This window comes from Canis aureus, chromosome 8, assembly GCF_053574225.1.
Source record: "Canis aureus isolate CA01 chromosome 8, VMU_Caureus_v.1.0, whole genome shotgun sequence".
Taxonomy (NCBI): Eukaryota; Metazoa; Chordata; class Mammalia; order Carnivora; family Canidae; genus Canis; species Canis aureus.
Window position 1 is genome coordinate 75,474,329 of NC_135618.1, and position 20,338 is coordinate 75,494,666.

General features: G+C 53.3%; 1 protein-coding gene across 2 annotated transcripts in view; it reads left to right on the plus strand.

The window, feature by feature from the left end:
* The first annotated feature begins 5,535 nt into the window (after nucleotides 1–5,535).
* Nucleotides 5,536–20,338, plus strand: part of GALNT17 (polypeptide N-acetylgalactosaminyltransferase 17) — a 431,006-nt gene continuing 416,203 nt past the window's right edge. The window contains exon 1 of one of the 2 annotated variants that reach the window (XM_077908312.1): nucleotides 5,536–5,866. In XM_077908312.1, the coding sequence (XP_077764438.1) occupies nucleotides 5,629–5,866 (238 nt within the window). In that variant the 5' untranslated portion in view covers nucleotides 5,536–5,628. Of the gene's footprint in view, nucleotides 5,867–12,376; nucleotides 12,399–20,338 lie in introns of those variants that run through there. The other variant, XM_077908313.1, reaches the window with a different exon arrangement.

A 20,338-nucleotide genomic window follows, 5' to 3' on the forward strand; every position in this document is an offset into this window, starting at 1 on the left:
GTGAACCTGGTCTTGATGCATGTTTCTAGCAATGACAAGGCTTTCTCAATTCTAGTGATTTTAATAACAGTAATAATAACCAATATATACTGAGTGTTGAGAAGTACAATGGCCAGACCACATGTAGCAATAGGACTTTGATCCTCGCAACCTCTGCAGCAGCCAGCCTGGGAAGCCCAACCCCAGTCTCTGCAACCATTGGCCCCCAAGGGTGAAGAATTGCTCGGTAACTGCCAGCTTCTCTAATTTTTGTCCCTGCTTCCAACTTAGGATCAACCAAAGAAAGCCAAGTATGCTCCCATCATCAACCCTGAAGAATGCCCCACTTGCTAGGGACCCTGCCTGCAGCTTCTCCAGGCCAATGGCCTTCAACCTGGGCTTATCTGAAGCTCCCCTCTCCCCCGACTTTCTTTACTATTAAACTCTCTCCTCTGCCTTTGAGTCAACACAAATGATGGTTGACTCTTGCAACAGCAAACTCTGAATCAACAGCCTTTGGTTGTCCTCAGCTGGTGGTCTTTGTTTCCACAGTGCTTACTACATGCCTAGCACTGGCTAAGTGATTTACACATTAGCTATTTATCCTTCACAGCTGTAGTAATATAATGGATAGTATTCCTGTTTAATAGCTCTGGAGGCAGGCGACGCCCCAGAGAAGTGAGGTGACTTGCCCAGGGTCACACAGCTATGAAGCAGTGAGGCTAGGCTGAGATGCATACAAGCATGGCACATAGCATTGGCCCTCAGCATGGCCTCTCCCCATCTGCATAGCCCCCCCCAACTCACTCCACCCCCCATTACTATGTCCTGTGAATTCTTGAAGGGGAGAAGGGTAGATTCTTGTCTTCTTTATTTTCTCCCCCCCCCCCAAAAAAAGCAAACCCTCCAGTGAAGTAAGTCAGACAGAGAAAGACAAACACTATGATCTCACTTACATGTGGAATGTGAAACAAAAACAAAAACCCCTCATGGATGCAGAGAAAAGACTGGTTGGCAGTTGCCCAGAGGTGGCAAGGGGATGGGCGGTAGGTTGGCAAAATGGGGAAAGCGGGTCAAAAGGTATATGCTGCTAGCCGTAGAGTAAATAAATCTCTGGGGATGTAATGTACATCGTGTTGACTGTAGTTAATACTGTATTGTGTATCTGAAAGTTGCTAAGATAGAAGATCTTAAAAGTTCTCATTGCATAAAAAAATCTCTGTAACTGTATGGTGACAAGTGACAGGCAGACTTACTGCGCTGATCATTTCACAGTGTACACAAATATCACATCATTATGCTGCACACCTGAAACTAATATAATGATATATGTCAATTATATCTTATTAAAGAAATCAAATAAAACCCCCAGTTTCTGTTGCTCAGGGTTTTATGGGAGTGATGGCTCCACCTCTGTGCTTCCAGCAAGAGTAAATAAGTAGCTTGGCAAAGCCTCTGCAGAGAGATGGGCCCCGGCTTTTCCTGATGAACCTCCAACTCTTTCTAGCTTCTGTGATAGATCAGGGTGAGACGTGAGAGATTTTTAACAAGCAAGGAAAGGTGACACAGGTAAGTTAGAGCTTCACGTCACGTGAGCCATGGTTGATGAATGAAAAACGTATGTAGAATTGTAATCCTTCTTGGACTGCGGACAGAAATACATCCATTTCCCTCCTTTCAGCGTGCTAAATAAACTTACCAATAGACCTCGTTTTAAAAGCGTTTGCAGTTGGGCACCTGGGTGGCTCAGTGGTTGACTATCTGTCTTTGGCTCAGGTTGTGATCCTGGGGTCCTGGGATCGAGTGGCACATTGGGTTCCCTGCAGGGAGGCTGCTTCTCCCTCTGCCTGTGTCTCTGCTTCTCTCTGTGTGTCTCTCATGAATAAATAAATTTTAAAAGTCTTTAAAAAAGTGTTTGCAGTTTAACTGAGTTTTATGATCGGGAAAGATTTTTTGGAGCTCTCCAAAAGTCAAGCACTTATTTGCTCCTTGGTAGCAGGGGGAATAGAACCCGGATCTCTTGGTGAGCAGGCCACAGAGGCTCGGAGGTATGGTTTTGTTGGTTTTACAAGCTGGATTGGGGACCAGTGGTGTGCAGTTGGATGGCATCTTGACTGAGGGAGGTCGCCCACCCCTCTGGGAGTCTCTGGTTCCAGGACAATTGATGACTCTGTAAATGAGTCCTTCCATCCCTGAGTATGTGGTTTAAATGGCCAGGGGTGCTCCTCCCAGGCCTGACAATTTCCTCAGCAGGCAGACGCTGCTCAATTCAGTTCCTTCACATTAGTTCAACCTTCATCCATACAAGCTGCTGGCCTTCATCCAGAGTCTTCTTTCTTCTCTCAACATATGCAAGCAACCAGAGAGTTCCACCAACCCGGTATGCCTTGGAGCCACCGATTTCACAAGCAGCTGGCATACAATAAATATTGAGTTGATTACGTTTCTGCATATCCAACATATGCCAGGCAGGTTTTTAACTTTTTGGTGTCTCGGCCCACACTGAGAATCCGAAGGAGGTTGGAGGTCTTTTCCCCCAGAAAAATGCCCAGGTAACACCCACTCACAAATTTCCGCATTGGATTGGGGAATTTGGTTTACGGACTTGCAAAGTCTACCTTGGGCACTTCTGGGGGGAGGAACTGGTTAGGATCAGGGAGTTAAGAAGAACTAAGGATCCAACTGCAGTTAAATACCCCCAACTGGTAACGTCTCCCAGCTTGGGGTGAGGTCAGTTTCCCTAAGCGCGTGCTCTTGCTTGGATGCACCTTAGCAAGAAAGAAGGTGGGGAGATTAATTCAGAGGTGGGGATTGCTGGGCTGGGGACCATGGGAGCGTAGGCATAAGAGAGTGTGTGAACTGTGGCCAATCCTGGGAATGTGTTTGAAATAAACAAGTAATCAGAACTAAAGAGTAACCAGGAAGGGTAGAGAAGGAACTCAAGAGAGGTTGGAAGGGCTTAGGTACTTGGGAGGGAGGCAGGGGTTGCTGGTGGCTGGAGAAGATAGATGTGTGTTTGGAACTGTGAGGGGGGAATTTTAGTGCAGGATTGCAAGAGTGCAGGCAGTACTTCTGTGATGCTAGGGCTCAGGATGTGAGCCTGACACTGGGCCACTCATGGACTTGTGGGTGTCAGATGTCATTTAGGAATGTAGAAGCTGTGCGGGATGCATGTGGAAAGTGAGGAGAGAAGCCTGTTAAGGAGTATGGTAAGATCATCAGTTATGCTGAGCCAGGGACCTCTCCCACCCTGGAGGGCGAAAAGAAATCTCCCTGAAGTTGAATCTTGCCTGGAAACAACTCCAGGGCTCAGAGGGTGCTCCCTCGGGCTTTGTTTTCTGTCTCCTACTCCCAAATAGGCACACGCTTGGGAGTCAGACCCACGTGGGTTTACAGCCACTCAGCCACTCACTACCGGGGACCTTAGCCCCTGGCCTCAGCCTCCCTGGCTTCAGTGTTGTGGCTGAAATGCTAGAAAATGATTTTTGCAGCAGTTTCCACTGGTTGTGTTAGATTCCATCTGGGTCCTCAGTGAGAAATTGTGGGGACCCTGCGTGCCCCGGTTCCTGCCAGGTCACTATTACCCAATAACTCAGGTTTCTACTCCCTTGGCGCCTTTCCTAGCCAACATGTGTGTCTAGAAATGGTCCCTTGGGGTTTTTTCTTTTTAATGCAGCTTTTTCATTTAACTGTTTTTGTATTCACTTTTTGTAGGTTATATACAGCAAAAACCATGAAGATCCGATTGAACCCAGGCACCAAGTTCGAAGGGAATATATATATATTTTTTTTAAAAAAAGCTCTATTTTTTTCCATGCACTTTTCTGTTAAAAAACCAATAGTCAAAATAATAAATAAGCAACAAAAGCCCCAAAGCCCCAAACCCAATGGTAAAGAGAAATAAAAAACTTTAGTGAGATGGGAATGGTGAGGCGGAAACCACCAGATTCATTGGCCTTCGCTGCCCATCCTATTGGTCGGCAGTCTGGTTTCTTTTCTGGGCCCCAGGAATGAAGTGCATCGAGAAGGGTCTCTGAATTCCAGCCTGCGAAGCGCCTGGTTTTGGGAAGAGGAAGACATCGTGGAAACCCGGCAGCCAAAACACGCTCCTTAGGACTTCGGTGGGGCACCTCGGAACTGAGACTTGGACGTTGGGCCGTTCCCTCGGGGCGCCCACCCGGCCCGCCGGCGCGGCCCGCTCCCAAAGCAGCGGGATCCGGGCTTCCAGGCCAGGTTTTCCCTCTAGCCATTCCCGGCCACGCAAAGCGGAGCTGCGGGCGCACCGAGAGGGATGTCCTCCTCGCCTCCCCGGACGGAGCGAGCCCGCCAGCCCCGGAGCGCCGAGCACCCCAGGGCCGCTCCCGCGCCCGCAGCGCCCGCAGCGCCCGGCATGGCTTGACGTACCCGTCCCGCGCGCGGCCTCCTCCCCGGCGCCCCCGCCCTCCCTGCCCGGGCGCGCGCACGAGCCGAAGGGCCGGGAGCCTCGCGCCTCGCGCCTGCAGCCCGGCAGCCCGGCAGCCCGGGGCGGCGGCGGCCGACAGGCTCGCGGGGACTCGGGCGCCAGGGCGGCGGGGGAGGGGGCGGAGCAGGCGCCGCCGCCGCCGCCGCCGCCGCCGCCGCCGCCGCCGCCGGTCCCTCGGGCCGCGCCCCGCCCCCTGCCGCCACCTGCGCGTCCGCTCGGGGCTCTGCGACCCGCGGCGGGGCCAAGCGGGCTCTCGGGGCCGCGGCGGCGGGATCGCTGCGTCCGAGGGCGAGACTCGGCGTTTGGCTCCGCGGCGCGCGGGACGAGCGGGGCTGCCTCCCCGAGACTCACGGGGCCGCCGTGACTTTCGCGGTCCGACTCCTCCTTCCGGCCGCCTCGCGGCGCGCCCGCCCGCCCGGAGCCAGGCCGGTGTGCCCGGCAGGCCCCGCAGGCTCGCTGCGCGCGTCGGGGCTGGGAACGCGTCCGGGCGCCCGCGCCGCCGTGCGCGCCGGTGAGCTTGGTGGCGGGTGGGTGGCCCCGGCGCGAGGGGCGGAGAGGACGTCGCGCTCTGCCCCTGGGCCCGCCCCCGAGGGCTGCCCCCACTTTGAGAGTAACCGAGACTTGAGCGTGACTGCGGAGGCGCGAGGATGCGGGCGCCCGGCGCGGGCTTCCCCTCCGCGGGGCGCGATGGAGCGAGTCGGTGAGCGGAACAAAGGCGCCCGCCGCGGGGCGCGGGTCCTGGGCTGAAGACCGCCGCCGCCTGCGGGCGAGGGTGGCGGCCGCGCTCCCCGCGGACGGGCGGCGGCCCCTGAGCCCGGCGGCCCCTGAGCCCGGCACCTGCGCGCGGCTCCACGCGGCCCCGGCCGCCCCGGGCCATCGGAGCGCGGACAGACCCCGGCCCCGGCCCTTCGCCGAGAGCGGGGGCGCCGGCCGGGCCGCGCGCTGGGAACTGAGCAGGCGGCTCCGGGAGCACCTCTGCACACCGAGCCCCCCGCCCCGCCCCCCCCCGTGCTCCCCGCCCTCCCGGCCGCCTCCTCTGCCCGAGCATCCGCGCCGCGGGGCCGGGAGAGCCGCTGGGCGCCCGCGGCCGCCCGGAGTGCGAGGCTCGCACGGCCCTCGGCTGCCCCGCGCCTCGCCGGAGCCCGAGGGGGCGCGGGTCCGGGGCGAGGGCCGGCCGGGCGTGTTTGATGGCTTCACTGAGAAGAGTCAAAGTGCTGCTGGTGTTGAACTTGATCGCGGTGGCCGGCTTCGTGCTCTTCCTGGCCAAGTGCCGGCCCATCGCGGTGCGCAGCGGAGACGCCTTCCACGAGCTCCGGCCGCGCGCCGAGGCGGCCAACCTCAGCGCGCACAGCGCCAGCCCCATCCAGGACGCCGTCCTGAAGCGCCTCTCGCTGCTGGAGGACATCGTCTACCGCCAGCTGAATGGTAAGGACACGCGCGGGCGCCCGCGGGGCTGTGCGCGGGCGGGCAGGGCACTGGTACCCCAGGGGCCCGCGCGGTGCGGGGGAGCCCGTACTCCTGGCTCCCGCAGGCCCCCTCCGACCCTTCCTGCCCTGTCTTGGCTGCCGCAGAGAATTGCCTGCTTCTTCCGTGCCCCGGCTGTAAGTTTGCTTTGATTGTGGAAAACATGTCGGCACAGCTGGCTCCCAGTCCCCGCGTGCGGCCGCATTACCTGATGACTCCCGTCCGAGTGCAGAAACTAGTCTCCCGGCCAGATGGGACGGGAGGCGCAGGCCGGCTGACTTGGACCAAAGGGCTCTCGCGGCCTTTGGTCGTGCGGTGGGGCTCAGACAGGGAGGGGCGCTGGCGGGCTTGGAGGTCTGCAAAGTCAAGGCCTCAGGTCTGGAGCTAATGCGCTCCGGTAGTAAGTTGGAGGAATATGTCATCTCCCCGGGAGGCGGGCTGCACAGCTAACATGAGGACTCCTCCCTTCCTGCTGCCTCCGTGGAGGCTGCTATTAAAAAGCACACCCCGTTTCTCGTTTCTCGCTGGAGAGCTGCCTGAGGGTGATTGTTCCAGTTCGTGGTGGGTTGGGGAAGCAGTGTTTCGGAGTGTAGGAGAGCGAGGCTTGCCACCCAATTAATGACAGTCGTCAGAATCTGTCCCATCTAAAATGCTCTCCTCTGTGCTTCTGGAGAAGGGGGACACGCTTAATGTACCCTGACCGCATCTGGCCCAGGGGCTGATGGGTCCTTGGACCCACGCTATCCCCAAGGTCAGAGTGAGTATTACCCACCTGAGTACAAGCAGCTCTCCGGGGTCCATAGGGCTGGCGTCCAGCGGAGATCCAGGGTTGCCACCTCCCTTCCTGGGCTTCTAACTATCCATCTCATAATGGTTCCAGAACTACAAATTATGGTAAAGATACTGATAAGAGTAATTGGTATAACTTTTGCTCCCCAGGGGTCCCGGCTGGGTCCTTCTAGGTGGGATGTGGTTGGATCTCTGAGCACCCTCTGAAATAGCCCCATTGGTCTCCTTGATGTCATTTAACAAGTATCCAGGGGATGCTTTCAGCTTGTATCTGCCCTGGGGAGTTATAATCCCTGTTTCTTTCCGGACAAATTAGAAGCTTATGGGGCTGAGCCTTTGATTCTACTCAGATACCTGCCAAAGACCTACACATTGGGCCCGAAAGAGAGTGCAAGATAGCCTGGGTCTCACTTCTAGGCTGCACCCAGGGACACAAGTCATTTTAGTATTGGTTTCAATTAGGAAGCAAAGTATGGCATAGCCACGCCCCCATATGCCCCAAAGAAGAATAATAAAATCTAAATGGTGTTTACTAAGTGCACAGACATGCAGGGACTCATTTAGTCTTTATAGCAACCCCAGGAGATAGGTGCTGATACTGCCCGCTGTGGGAGCTTGCTCATCGCCACCTAGCCAGGGGGTGGAGCTGGGAATTGAACTTGGTCTGTTCCAGAATTGAGGTTCTTAGCTGCTACACCAGCCTGCCTCAGCCTTTTGTCATGTGTCAGAGTCACATGGAGGGCCTGTTAAGTCACAGGTTTCTAGACCTCAGCCCCAGAGTCTCTGATTCAGTGGATCTAGGGTGGGAGCCCCAGACTTTGCATCTCGACTCGCACCGTGGCCCGCTGCCTGCACAGAGCAAGCAAGGAGGAAAGCCCATTCGCCTGGCAGTGCCAGCCGGTTGGGGTAGGGGTGGGCACTTCTGAGAAGCCAAGTGGGCAGGGGATCGGGGTTCTTTGCATGCGAGCTCTTCTGTCATATAAGCAATCTCCCTGGGGGCCAAGGAGCATCTGGTGCTTGGGGCTGGTGGGGTTAGGCACTGTGGGGTGGGAAGACGGAGCTTTCTCAACTTGTAGCCTCTGAAGAGGAGCTGCCAGGAAGAGTGGCTTGAGGGCTTTTCCTGGGCAAGCCAGGAATTCTAGCTGCAACTAGGTGGGTGTTATCTTCCCAGCAGCTAAGTGTAATTTGGAGCAATGTGAAGTCTGGGGGAAGAGGGCAGAGCAGAGTCGGGAAATGGAGAGAACCCTCTTCTCCACCCCACCTGCTGGCGTGTCAGGCCTCTGCTTGCCTTGGGAACTGTGTGTGCCACCTGTTGGTGCAGCAGGACTGCTGGGGCTGCTGGCTTCAGGGGGAGGGTAGCCCAGGGTGGCAGGAGTCCCAGGGCCTGGCAGATGGGACCTGGATTCCCTTGTCCACTTGCTCTGCAGCCTGTCTTTGTCCCTTTCTACTAAAGGAGAAGGAAACCTTGACCTTGGTGTTTATTCCTCAGGAATTAGTGGAGGGTCTGTAAGAGCCTGTCACCGGGCCTACTGTAGGGGCAAGGCCACTTGGGTCCAGCCCTTTGGGTACAGAGTGGGAGCTGGCCTGTTAGAGGCTGCTCAGATTTCTCTGACCTTCCTGTGGACTCAGGGAGTTCCGCCGGAGGGCCTCAGGGAGAGTTCTATAGCTCTCCCTGGCCTCGAGCACTACTACCCCTAGTGGCTGCTCACTCCCAGAACGGGTTTCCTTGGGTGTCCAGGGGGACCCAGGCTTCCTTAGAATCAGCCCCTCTGCGAAGATTGTCAGTGCCAAAATCGTGAGTCCTGCCTTTTGTGTGTGTGTGTGTGTGTGTGCGCCTAAGATTTTATTTATTTACTTATGAGAGAGGCAGAGACACAGGCAGAGGGAGAAGCAGGCTCCCTGTGGGGAGCCCAGTGCAGGACTTGATCCCAGGACTCCAGGATCATGTCCTGGGCTGAAGGCAGACGCTCAACGGCTGAGCCACCCAGGTGCCCTGACTCCTGCCTTTTGAAAAAACAATTGTAGGTTGTTGTTGTTGTTACTCTTTTGTTTTTCTTACTACAGGCTGGGAAGGACGCTTTCAAGAGAGAGTGGGGGTGCTGGTATGGCGGGGAAGCACCCAGAGAAGAGTTAGGTTTTTCCCGTGCAGACTGTCTGCAGGGCCCCCACTGCTGGGCCGGCTCCCTGTGCCCCGCGCCTGCACCTGGTCTCTCACCCCAGCGCTCCGCCCAGCACACGGGGCTCCGCTTCCTGAGGGCCCAGCTTCCAGTGGCTGGCTGTTTCCTAAGGGGTCATGGGCAAGCCTGAAGGCTGATCGTCAGGGCCCGCCACAGCCAGCTCCCACCAGCATCTCCCATGTCCCCACCTCTCCCAGTGCCTTCTGCCTCCTGCGGCCAGACTGATGGACGCACAGTTACGCCCAGCATTTGCCTTTAGGGTTGTAGCCTCCACATTTCAGCCCCAGCCTTGGAGAAGTTGTCTGGCTTGGCTGTGGCTGCTCCCTTTCTCTATTCCTCCATCCTTTCAAAGTTTGGCTCAAGGTCCTTGCCCTGGGGTGGGAGTGGGGCTGTGCCAGGCCACACGGCGGAGCTCTTCCTGCTTCGGGTTCCTTCTGGAAGCTTTCTTGTCGGCGACTCTGCACCCAAGGCTTATATGCTTGTGCCTCCGTGGGTTTATCTCTTGAGCCCAGAACTGGACAGTAGGTTTTTCAAGGGCTTGAACTGTATTTTGGACTTTTTAATACCGCTTCCGTTCTTTAAGCATCTCCCACGGCACCTTGTACGAATGTGGGCATCTACAGTTTATGGGTTGATTCATTGGATGGGAGCCAGTTTTAGGAGGTGCATGATGGACACACAGGAAATAGTCTCGACACTGCCTTGCTTGGGTTGGGCTGGGTGGATGTGGTGAGGAGGAGGGAGCTGGACAGCCTTAGCAGGGAGACCCAGTGTTTGGCAGGCTTCTGGTCTCTGCCACCTTGCTTGCGCCATCTTGAGGCTGTTTGGCCCTTCACCCCCCTGACGGAGGGGCCCCAGACCCTTTGGAGGAACTTGGGCGTGAAGCAGTTGTCCAGCCTAGGGCATAATGCATTTCAGTATATTTTCTTTGAATGTGTAGTTTTTATAATACGAATATGGTTTTCTACTTTTTTTTTGTAGAAGAAAATTAATTCACATTTATTGTAGGCAATTTGGAAAATCTAAAAGAATTACATGAAAGAAAATAATGCTGTGTTAAGTTAGTTTACGAAATGGTGGCCTGGTGGTTTTGTATGAGCATTAGGAAAAATGGACCTAGGGACAGACAGATTTTCTGTTAGAATTTTCATGGAACTCTGTATGTGACTTGTGAGTTTCGTGAGTTTCTTTCACCTTCTGAGGAAGTTGTTTGTTTCTCTCATTCTAGAGCGGAGAAAAAGGTGAGAAACAGAGATACTGTGTGGCCTAGCGGGGATGACATAGCCAGTGAAGGGCAGAGCCAAGATTTCTTGAATACTCAGTACTTTCCCCCAGCCCGGTGCCCTCCCAAGGAGTCAGGCAGGGTAAAGACACCATTTCACTCTTTTGCTTGCCCCGTGTCAGCCCCGAGCTCTGGCAGCGACCCCCTCCCTCATTGAGCCCCGTGCAGTGAGTCAGAAGGGCGCACGTCACTGCTCCAGTAAGCCCAGGGCAGCTCTGTCATAAGAGGAAATGCAATCGATTCAGGTTAGCTTCCAAATTTAGATTTCAGAAGGATATTGAGTAGAAGCAGGGTTGCCTGAAGAAATTGAAAATCTTTGTGGGAACAGAGAGAAGTCAAAATTACCTATCCGAGTCCTGCCCCCAAGCCTCAGAGGCCGACAAAGCTGAGTCTGAGCTATGGAAAACCAACAGGTTCCCAGTAAGGCAAGCACAGCCCACCCAGCCAGACGCCTAAGGACAGGCGGATGGAGGTAGTGATTTGCTCTCATAGGCCTCATGGTGGAGTCAGAAAGAGAGGGATGGCATCTTATTTTTGTTTTAGTTTTTTTTTTTTTTTTAAAGATTTTATTTATTTATTCATGAGAGACACAGAGAGGCAGAGACATAGAGGGAGGGAGAAGCAGGCTCCCTGCAGGGAGCCCGATGTGGGACTCGATCCCAGGACCCTAGGATCACAACCTGAGCCAAAGGCAGATGCTCAACCACTGAGCCACCCAGGTGTCCCTAGAGGGATGGCAATTTGAAGGCGGGTCTTCTTGGATGCCAGAGCCGGCCTGGCGCTGTTTCCTCTCTGCTGCCAGGACATAGCTGTGTGCCTGTAGACTCCAGAGTTGGATGAGACCTGCATTTGCTATGGGAAGGAAGTAAGGGGGAAGGAGGAGAGGGCATATTTGTATGAAAATCACTGCAGTGAGTGTCAGAAGGAGGCCAGGGCAGTTTGAGCCTCCATGTGCTGGCTCGTGGCGGGCTTCTGCGGCAGGCAGGGGGCCCAGCAGAGCCAGCCTGGGCGCTGGAGGGAGGCTCACTTCTTACCTCTGATGGACTCATACCATCTGGTGCAGCCTCCCCTCCTGGAGAGATGGGGAGCCCGTTCTCGGACAGCCCTGGATGCAGGCACGACTGCGTTGGCCAGTGTGCGCGACAGGCACCCTGCCAGCTGGGTAAGCTGCCGCCTGCCCCAGCTCAGAGGTGGCGGGGAAGAGGCCACCATGTCATTCTCGAGGAAGAAATCCAACCTGCTGACCTTTGCTGTTGCCAAATCGGGAGTGTCCTTTGTGGATAGGAGGAATAATTAGAGCTAGAAGTGGCAACGGGAAGAAGGGGCATGGACACGGTAAGGCGCATGTCAGGCGAAGAAAATCTGAGATCAGATAGCTTGCAAGTCCTTTTTAAGAATATAAAATTAGAAAAGGTTTGTTCACTCGGCTGTCAGGGCAGACTGGATTGGATTACTGAGTCTGTCACTTACTGGCTGTGTGACCTTGGCCCAATCACTTCACCTCTCAACTGAGAAGTGGGGTCGTCGTAAGTCAGGACGAAATGGGATCCGGGACATGAGACCAAGCCCTGGGGCCCGGCGTGTGACGGCTGGGAGAAGGTGCGGGCACCCAGAGGAACGGACCCTGCTGGCCTGCCCTCCATCACATCCCTGATGCTGGGAACTATCCTGGTCTATAGTAGGCGCTTGACAGATGTTTCTGGCATGAATGCACGAACAGCTAGCCATGCTTTGTGGCGGAGTGGGGTCATTGTTATCAGTGATGTGAATCCCAAAGGGGGTAAGAGGAGGTCGTTTTCCTTTTAACTTGCTCGATCTCTGAGTTAATTGGGATTCTTTTCTCTCCTTGTGTTTGTCTGAGGCTGAATTCTGTTTCCTTCTTCCCTCTTCTTTCTTTCTTTCTTTCTTTTTTTTTTTTAAGATTTTATTTATTTATTCATAAGACACACACAGAGAGGCAGAGACACAGGCAGAGGGAGAAGCAGGCTCCCTGCAAGGAACCCGATGCGGGACTTGATCCCAGGACCCCAGGATCACAACCTGAGCCAAAGGCAGGAGCTCATCCACTGAGCCACCCAGGCATCCCTTCCCTCTTCTTTCTCTCTCTCCCACTCAACATCTTTAGATGATGCCTTTGGGTGACACCTGTGAGGCAGAGGAGAAGAAATGGAAGCCCCTACATGTCCGATCCCATGACAGAAGCTGCCAGTTGCCCACACGTCTTCGGAGCACCTCCTCATGCCAGGTGTGGGCCAGTGCCAGGATGTGGAGAGGGGCAGACATCTGTGGTCTAGTTGGGAAGGTGCCTTTGTGGTCTTTTTGGGTGCACAGAAGGTTCTGGAAGGGTAGTAGCTTGAGTGTGGAAGGGTTGAGGCCTGAGCCGGCACCAGCGAGGTGCTTAGCCAGTGAGTGTTAAATTTGAACATGGAACTCAAAAGTTTTGATGCCTGGGGACCAGATGTGGATACAGGTCATAGAAGAGGTTTGGGGCCCTGGACTGGGAGGCCGTGGTGTGGTCGACATGGGGGGCCGCGTAGAGGCAGAGTGTGGGGACCTATGAGAAGCCTTGTGGTGGGAGCTTGCTGGTGAGGTGGAGCTTGTCTAGAGGACCAGGACTTAATTCTGCAGATGTGGGGGTGCCACTGGGTGATCAGAGCGACATGCTGACATGTCATGGTTCAGTGTTTGCACAAATGGGGGGAAAGTGGGTTCGGATCCAGAGGTGGGTAGAGGTGCTGACACCACTGGCCCAGCCATGCCTCTGCTGCAAGATCCAAGTGGCACTCTGAGCAACCAAGACCCTAGTGCCCCTCACTTTGGAGCCCCATCCTTGGCCACATCCCGTGCTAAGCGTCAGCACCTGGAATCGGTCCCTCTGGAAGGTCTGAACCAGCCCTCAGAGCTCTGTCCTGTGCATTCCCCTCGAGCTTGCTCTCCCCTGCCCTCCTCTGCTGCTCTCAACCTCACGGAGGCCCTCCCAGCTGCCCTGTTGCCCCCCCAGCCTTTTCTGGCTCTGTGTGGCTCCATCTTTCCACACCTGGACAGTCGCTCCCATGGAGAGCCCGTCGGGAATTCTGCTGGCTTCTCCAGGGTCCTCATCTCGGTGTCCTCCACCCCATTTACCTCTTCTCTCCCTGATCCTGGGTCAGCCTGAGGAGAAGCCCCACCGTGGCAGGGGGTGGTGCCCTTAGGATGCCCGCGGTGCTGTCTTCACAGGGCCCCAGCTTCCCCAGCACTAATGACAGATCTCCCTTTCTGTTCCCCAGCCAAAGAGGAAGCCAAGGTGAGGGGGTTGCTGGGGGATTCTGGGGTGGGGGGAGGCGCATAGTTGAGGACTTGTCTGCTCTGAGCGAGCCCAGTCCCCCCTGCCCCTGGCTGCTCTCGGGTGACACAGAAGCCTGCCTCTGCAGCAGCCATTTACGCAGGCTTTGGCCCAACTGGAACTCCTCTGCATCTGCCTCCTGAGGCCACCACCCGGTGTCTGGGTTCTGCGGCCCCTTCTGGATTCAGCTGGCATGTCATGTGGTGAGGCCGAACCTGCTCCCCCGGAAAGGACCAGAAGACAGAACCCAGAAGTCCAGGAGAGCCAACTCTCCATGGGCTGGCCTTTGACCAGGGGCCATGGGAGCTGTTCCTCCCTACTTCCCTGAGGGCTTCAGCAGTTGAAAAAAAATGCAGGACTCGTTTGGTTGAAAGATTTTCTTCTGCCTTAGTTATTGTTCCTCGCAGGTCTTTAGACCATTCTGACACAAGGATGACTACTGGCTTAGCCACTGATAGAGAAGTTTTCCCTTTTAATAATGTCCCTGTCATTGCTAACTGCAGAGCCTCAGCCTTGCCACGCATGAGTAATAAACCACTGCCATAATTACAGGCGGCCCCATCCAGACACCAACACATGAGCGTGCTGACAGTTAATAGGGAGCAAGGTTCCACAAGAGCCTCCTTCCAGCCTAGTCTCAGACACAATGTCTAATTGTGTGATTAGTGTTTACTGAGGGATGTCTAATGGTTACACATGCCTTGTTAGGTGCTGTATGTCCCTGTAGAAAGAGCGATGAACTAATGGGAGACCCGGGTTCTAGTTCTACCCTTTTTCTAGGGACTAGAGCTTATGTGTGTATGAATGAGAGCCACGTGACTGTGGGGTCCTTTAACTCTCAGATTATGAGTAACACTCTCCTCCCTCCTGTCTCATTAAAACTTTGTGCATTCTCCAACAACCATTCAGAATCCCTTTCATCTCTGGAATCACCTCGTCAGAATTAATTGTCTCATCTTCGGGGCTCTTAATGGTACTTTGCATGGGCCTGCTTTTAGCCCTTGCTCATCTCTGTCTTGCATTCTGACCAACAGTTTACATGGCCAGACCCAAAAGTTTATAAGAGAATATATCTATTCATTTCTAAAAATCCTTCTCTGTGTCATTTGGGAATTAGTTCATGGAGTAACTTGGTCTTTTGTAATTGTAACAAGCCCACAAGTAGTGAGTAGTGGTAGCTAGCATTGGTTTGGCATCATGCGGTCATTATGAGGACATAATTTTGCGACATTGTATTTCTGCTGGTCTTCATGGTTATAAGATGACTGCTGTAGTTCCAGTCGTTGCACCTTTGTACAAAGAAGGAAGTGGCCACATCTCTTATACTTAAATCTGGAAAGAAAATCTTTTCCAGAAGTGTCTGGCATGCTCTGCATGTGGTCTAGAAAATGGTCGCATGATCAACCTTGCTTCAAAAGAATAGCTGCTTTCTGGAGAAGGTGAGTACGGCTGAGGTGAAAGACCACAAAGAGGGAATGGCATTCACGTCACGAATCCACGGCGCCTGCCATCCCCTCCACACCTCTAGTAGATTTTCAGCAAATATTAAAATGAAACAAGATCCTTTGCTAACTAGAAGTCAGTGAACTAGAATATTCAAGTCTTGGGGCATTTCGATTAACTTAGGTTTGCTTTGAAGATATCTCACAGATGGAAACTATAGCCATATGTTGTCAACAGCCATTTTTGTGTCTCTGAAACATTTGTTTTAGGGTTGGTGATGTCATAGTTTAATTGGTAGCATTTTTTCCCCCTACAGGTACAAAAAAATGGTACAACTTACAGTTGGAGGCATCTTAGATTTGGTGAAGCCACCGTGGTTTACCCTGCTCAGTAGTTTTTCTGAGCGCTTGATACGTATTAGGTGTTTTGCGTTACTGGGTTCTGCATCATGCCCATGTACGCTACTGTGCCCACTTTATGTATGAGGAAGCCGAAACTCAGAGAAGCAAATATGTCTGGAGATAGCCGCCGGCTGCCTCTCTGTGCCTCACCTTGTGAGACTGGGCTCCCTACCTCCTGGGTGTGCCGCCCCGTCCTGATCAGCAGGATGGCAGGGCCGGGGGTTGCAGAGTGGCAGGCATGGGGGCTCCGTGACAGGAGCGTGGCAGGGAACCTTACTTCCTTCAGGTTTAGCAGTTACCAGTGTGTAAAGTTGTAAAGCTGTTAATTCTAGGGCTCTAAATTATGCTGCGAGAGCTTTAAATCCAGCCCATAATTAGAACAAAATGTGAGAAAAGTGAAATTGATATTAAGTTAATTAAAAGGCTTTGCTTATATTTGCAAGGAAATTAGCACAACAAGAGTGCTGACAAGTGCACATTGTTAATTTCTCCTTGGTTTGGGCGACTCTGCGCAGGCCTGAGGCCAGCTTTGTTCTTGGCTTCTGCCCTGTGCCCTCTCTACAGTCCAGTCTCCAATTTACTGGTGTTCACGGTGGCTTTAATTGGGCAAGATCAGCATAATCTCACGAGGGTCATTTTTTAATGCAAACCAAGCCTTGAGTCGGAGCCCCACCGACCAGCGAGGGCGCAGGCACAGTGTTGGCACATGCTTCTGGGAAGCCGATGCCGGGCTGGCGTGCAGCTCCGAGAGTCCCAGAGTGAGCCCTTTGGCTCCAACGCACCCTTGTCATCCCTGTTCGCCATCCTGATCTGTGCGAGAGACGTGAGGCTGGGTGTGCGGTGTAGAGCTTCAGCTGGGAGTTCCCAGGAGGCGGGGACAGGTCTTTTTGATGGTGCTGTTGATACCAGATGAAGGTCTGCTAGGGAAGCCGACAGCAGGCAGCCTCGAGCCTTCCTTGCCCGGCTGGGGTGGCAGAGCTAACGCTGCTGTTCACCAAGATATTTTCCTTTCCTCTGAGCGCACAGCTCATCTTTAGCCTTGCCTGCAGCGAAGTGGGGCCACATGACTGAGTTCTGGATAGAAGGTGGGTGGAAGCGATGTTTGTCACTGTCAGATTTGGCCTACGAAATCCCTGTGGGGTCCCTGGTGCTTTCTCTCTTTATCGGTTAGCGGTGGCCTTGGAGTCCGCCTGTTGGTGGCATGTAAGATGGAAGGGCCGTCAGTCCCTGAATGGTTGTGTGGAACAGAGGCCCACCCTCTGTGGCTCTCCCTGATGTCTCTGTGCCTTTGGACCCATTGAGATGTTGGAGCTTCTCTGTTACAGCAGCTAGTGTGAATTATCCTGACGAATTCAATTAGGCAGAGCCGGAACTCGAGTCCTCCTAAGGGACAGGCCTGTGTATCTACTGGAGGTCTCTCTTCTTGATGGATGTGTCAACATGTGCTGACTGAGCTGACAGTAAGTGGGTTGGGGAACGGTGGTCCTATTGAAATCCTTCTGGACTAGCTTCTCCGTCTGATCTTTGGCTTTACGAAAAGAGTCTTGCTTCTCAGTGTCCCGGTGTTCTATTTACAGAGTGATAGAATGATTGTAATCATCCCCTACTTATGCTCCATGTTGGAGCTGAGGGATAAGTATTGAAATATAGCTAAGTTGTTTGCAATTATAAAGAACTAAATAATATATGCATTGTCTTTATTACAGCTTCTGCTGATAGGAACTGGCATTTTTCAAGATGAGACAAACTGAAAAGGTTAGCTTAAGAATTAGCAATTTAAAAAATCATGATCTTTGCTGCCACTGCATTTTAAATCATGCAAACATTTATGTTTGTGCCAGAGTTCCACAATTTCCTTTAGAGCAATTACTGAAATGCATTCACAAGATAAAAATGGAGTTCAGGGAAGAATATTTAAGAGCTCTTTAATGATGTTACAAACTTTGCTAATTTGCCAAGTTGTTCTAAAACCCACTTCCATTTTCTTTTTCTTTTCTTTTTTTTTTTTTCTGTTCTGCCTCCCCATCTTCCTGCAATTGAACTGATTCCAGAAGGTTTAAAGAAAAGGGCTGAAATCAATATTGAAATACACAGATCTTATGAAATATCTTTTTTTAATGAAATATCTTTTCAAGAGCTTTGTGTCTTCCTTCATTAGCTGAAGGTGAGCACTCAGGAAGAGATAAGAACCCTTGGGCTGTGTTTACTCGTACGAAGCAGTTTGGGGAGCAAAGGAAAGTCAAACAGTAGTTACTAAGTGGGAAGTTTGAGAAAGCCTCTTACTGCTCCTCAGCAGCTTGGGTATTAGAGCCCTGGGGAGGGGTAGCAGGCCCCAGTGTTTTCTTCTCCTCCTCCTCCTCTCTCAGAGGTCAGCTTGGCACAGCTGCGGCCAGTAAAGGGCTTGGGGTCCTTGCCACTTCCTCGTTAGGGCTCTGAAAACCCACAAGAAACCCTTCCCCTTCCCCACAAGAAAGGATCTAATGTTAATGGTGCGCAGTTTCATGAGTGCTTAAGTAAGTCTATGGCTACCTCTCAGGTTCTCTTGAAAGCTTCATTTTTAGTAGAGAAAGTGCGATGGCGCTGAGTTTGGGACAAGAGCCAGAAATGCAGCGCTGGCCCCGCCAGCTACTTAATTCCCTAACCAGTGCATCTCCAGGGGGCGCCACACAGTGGACTGAGCAGGGACTTTGGGGTTAGATAGATTTTCCCAAAACTTCCTTTTGGCTACTTAAGTCAAGCCCAACCTTGAGTTTTGGGCAGCTCTGTGTTGCCGAGCATCAGTTTACCCATCTGGGAATCAGCAGCTGCTCCTAGAAGTGTGATAAAGACTGGACAAGATGACATTTGTAGAATACCTCGAGGAGGGCCTGTAGGTTGGCCAGGAATCCTGCTAATCCTGCAGGGCCCAGACCGACCCTCTGGGACTGCTCTTCTCCCCAGTGCAACCTAGGTGGGATCTAAAGTGTGCTCATGTTCTGTAATTTCATGGGACACGTAGGTAGAGTCGGTGATTCAAAGGTGCCTTTTCATGTAAATGGTGGTTGATCAGCATTGGTTGGACGTGCACTTTTTGGCAGCAAGAAAAAGTTCAGTCTCTAAAGGAATGAGAAAGGATTTCTGTAGGTGTGGTGGTTTTAAAGTGTATCTGCAAATTCTCAGATGGACGCTATTCCCAGCAAAAGGTGGAGTGGACGTCCCCCTCCTCCGATTATTATTGGGTGGCCTTAGCGACTGCCTGTAGAAGCTAGAATTCATCGGACATGGACACGATTTTTTTTTTTTTTTTTTTCGGACATGATGTTGTAGGACTTCCAAGGCTGGGCCTCAGGGGTGATAGAGTGTCTCCCAGGCGCTCTCCCTGGGGATGTGTGTCTTTGAAGCCTTGAGCCACACCAGTCAGACACCAGGCTGTCTTGAGGCTTCTGTGCTGGGGCTGCTGGGATGAGGGAGGGAAAGGGGGAAGGAGCAGGGGATGGGAGGGGGAGAGTCTCAGCTGGTCCAGCTCCCAGCCAGCTGCTTTGGTCTTCCCATTGCAGGTGCCCAACATGACAGGTGAGTGAGTGAGCTTTAATCTGCCCCATGCCCAACCCCCTCCCTGCCCATCCCCCCTCCCTACCCATCTCTTACCCAACTTATCCCCCCTCCCTACCTATACCCCACCTATTCCCCACCTCACTCATCCCCCCTCCCTACCTATACCCCACCCATCCCCCACCCCACTTATCCCCCCTCCCTACCTATACCCCCACCCATCCCCCACCCCACTTATCCCCCCTCTCTACCTATACCCCACCCATCCCCCACCCCACTTATCCCCCCTCTCTACCTATACCCCACCCATCCCCCACCCCACTTATCCCCTCCCTACCCATCCCCCATGCCCCACCTATTCCACCCCACTAATCCTACCCCACCTCTTCTGCCCTGCCCCTCACCACCTTGGCCTTCAAGCCTCGCCCGCAGGTGCCAAGTGGAGCTGAGAGTAGTCTCCCCACCCCGGAGCTCTGCCCAAATGGCAGATCCATGAGCAAAATACATGCAGTTGTTGTTTTAAGCCAGTAACCCTTTAGGTGGTTTGTTGTATACAGCAAAACATAGCATAACGGGAGCACCGGGCCAGCACCCTTGTGTTCAGTAAGGTGTTTTTTTTTTTCTTCCTGACCGCGAGAAACGGGATTCCTGATGATGATGAAGATGACGGTGCTGACAGTAGTAGATGTATCAGTAGCTAACACTGTGCATGCGCTCAGAGTACCCAGCGCTGTGCTAAAGACTTTATGTGGATGTAAAAGTGGGTAATGAATTTTTTTTTCTAAGTCTTGGGTATATGCCACCGATGGACCGTGGGCAGCAAGCAGCCTAATGGTTGCAAAGAGGGTCAGGTCGGCCAAGACTTCGACGTCTTAGCCAAGCCTGACTTGGCCCTGAGCGCAGAGAAGGAAGGGTGGCGGCGGGGAGGCTCCCTCCCACCGGGCGTCACTTCGCCAGCGCCCAGCATCGTGTCCAGACCCGCGGACCCTCGCACCGGAGTCCCCGACACCCCACCGTTTCAGGTCTTTTAGGTGAAACAAGCAGACATTTGACAGAGCTTGTTTCTGCAGGAGGCAAATGACCTGAGGAGAAGTTGAAATAAATACAGTAAACTTCTTTGATTCTAGGTAAGTAGGCTGGGAAGTAGGGGCCTTGTCTGGTCTTTTTTTTTTTTTTTTTTTTGAATATTTTATTTATTCATGAGAGACACACAGAGAGAGGCAGAGACACAGCCAGAGGGAGAAGCAGGCTCCATGCAGGGAGCCCTACGCGGGACTCGATCCCGGGACTCCAGGATCAGGCCCTGGGCTGAAGGTGGCACAAAACCGCTGAGCCCCCCAGGTGTCCCTAGACTCTGGTCTTAGAATAAAGAAACAAATCAACATCGTGCTTTTCCCAGAGTGAGAACATTCTTTTTTCCGGTCCTAACTTGGACGCCCAGTGCTTCTGGGCCTTATCACTTACTCAAGAACCTGGGAACCCAGAGCC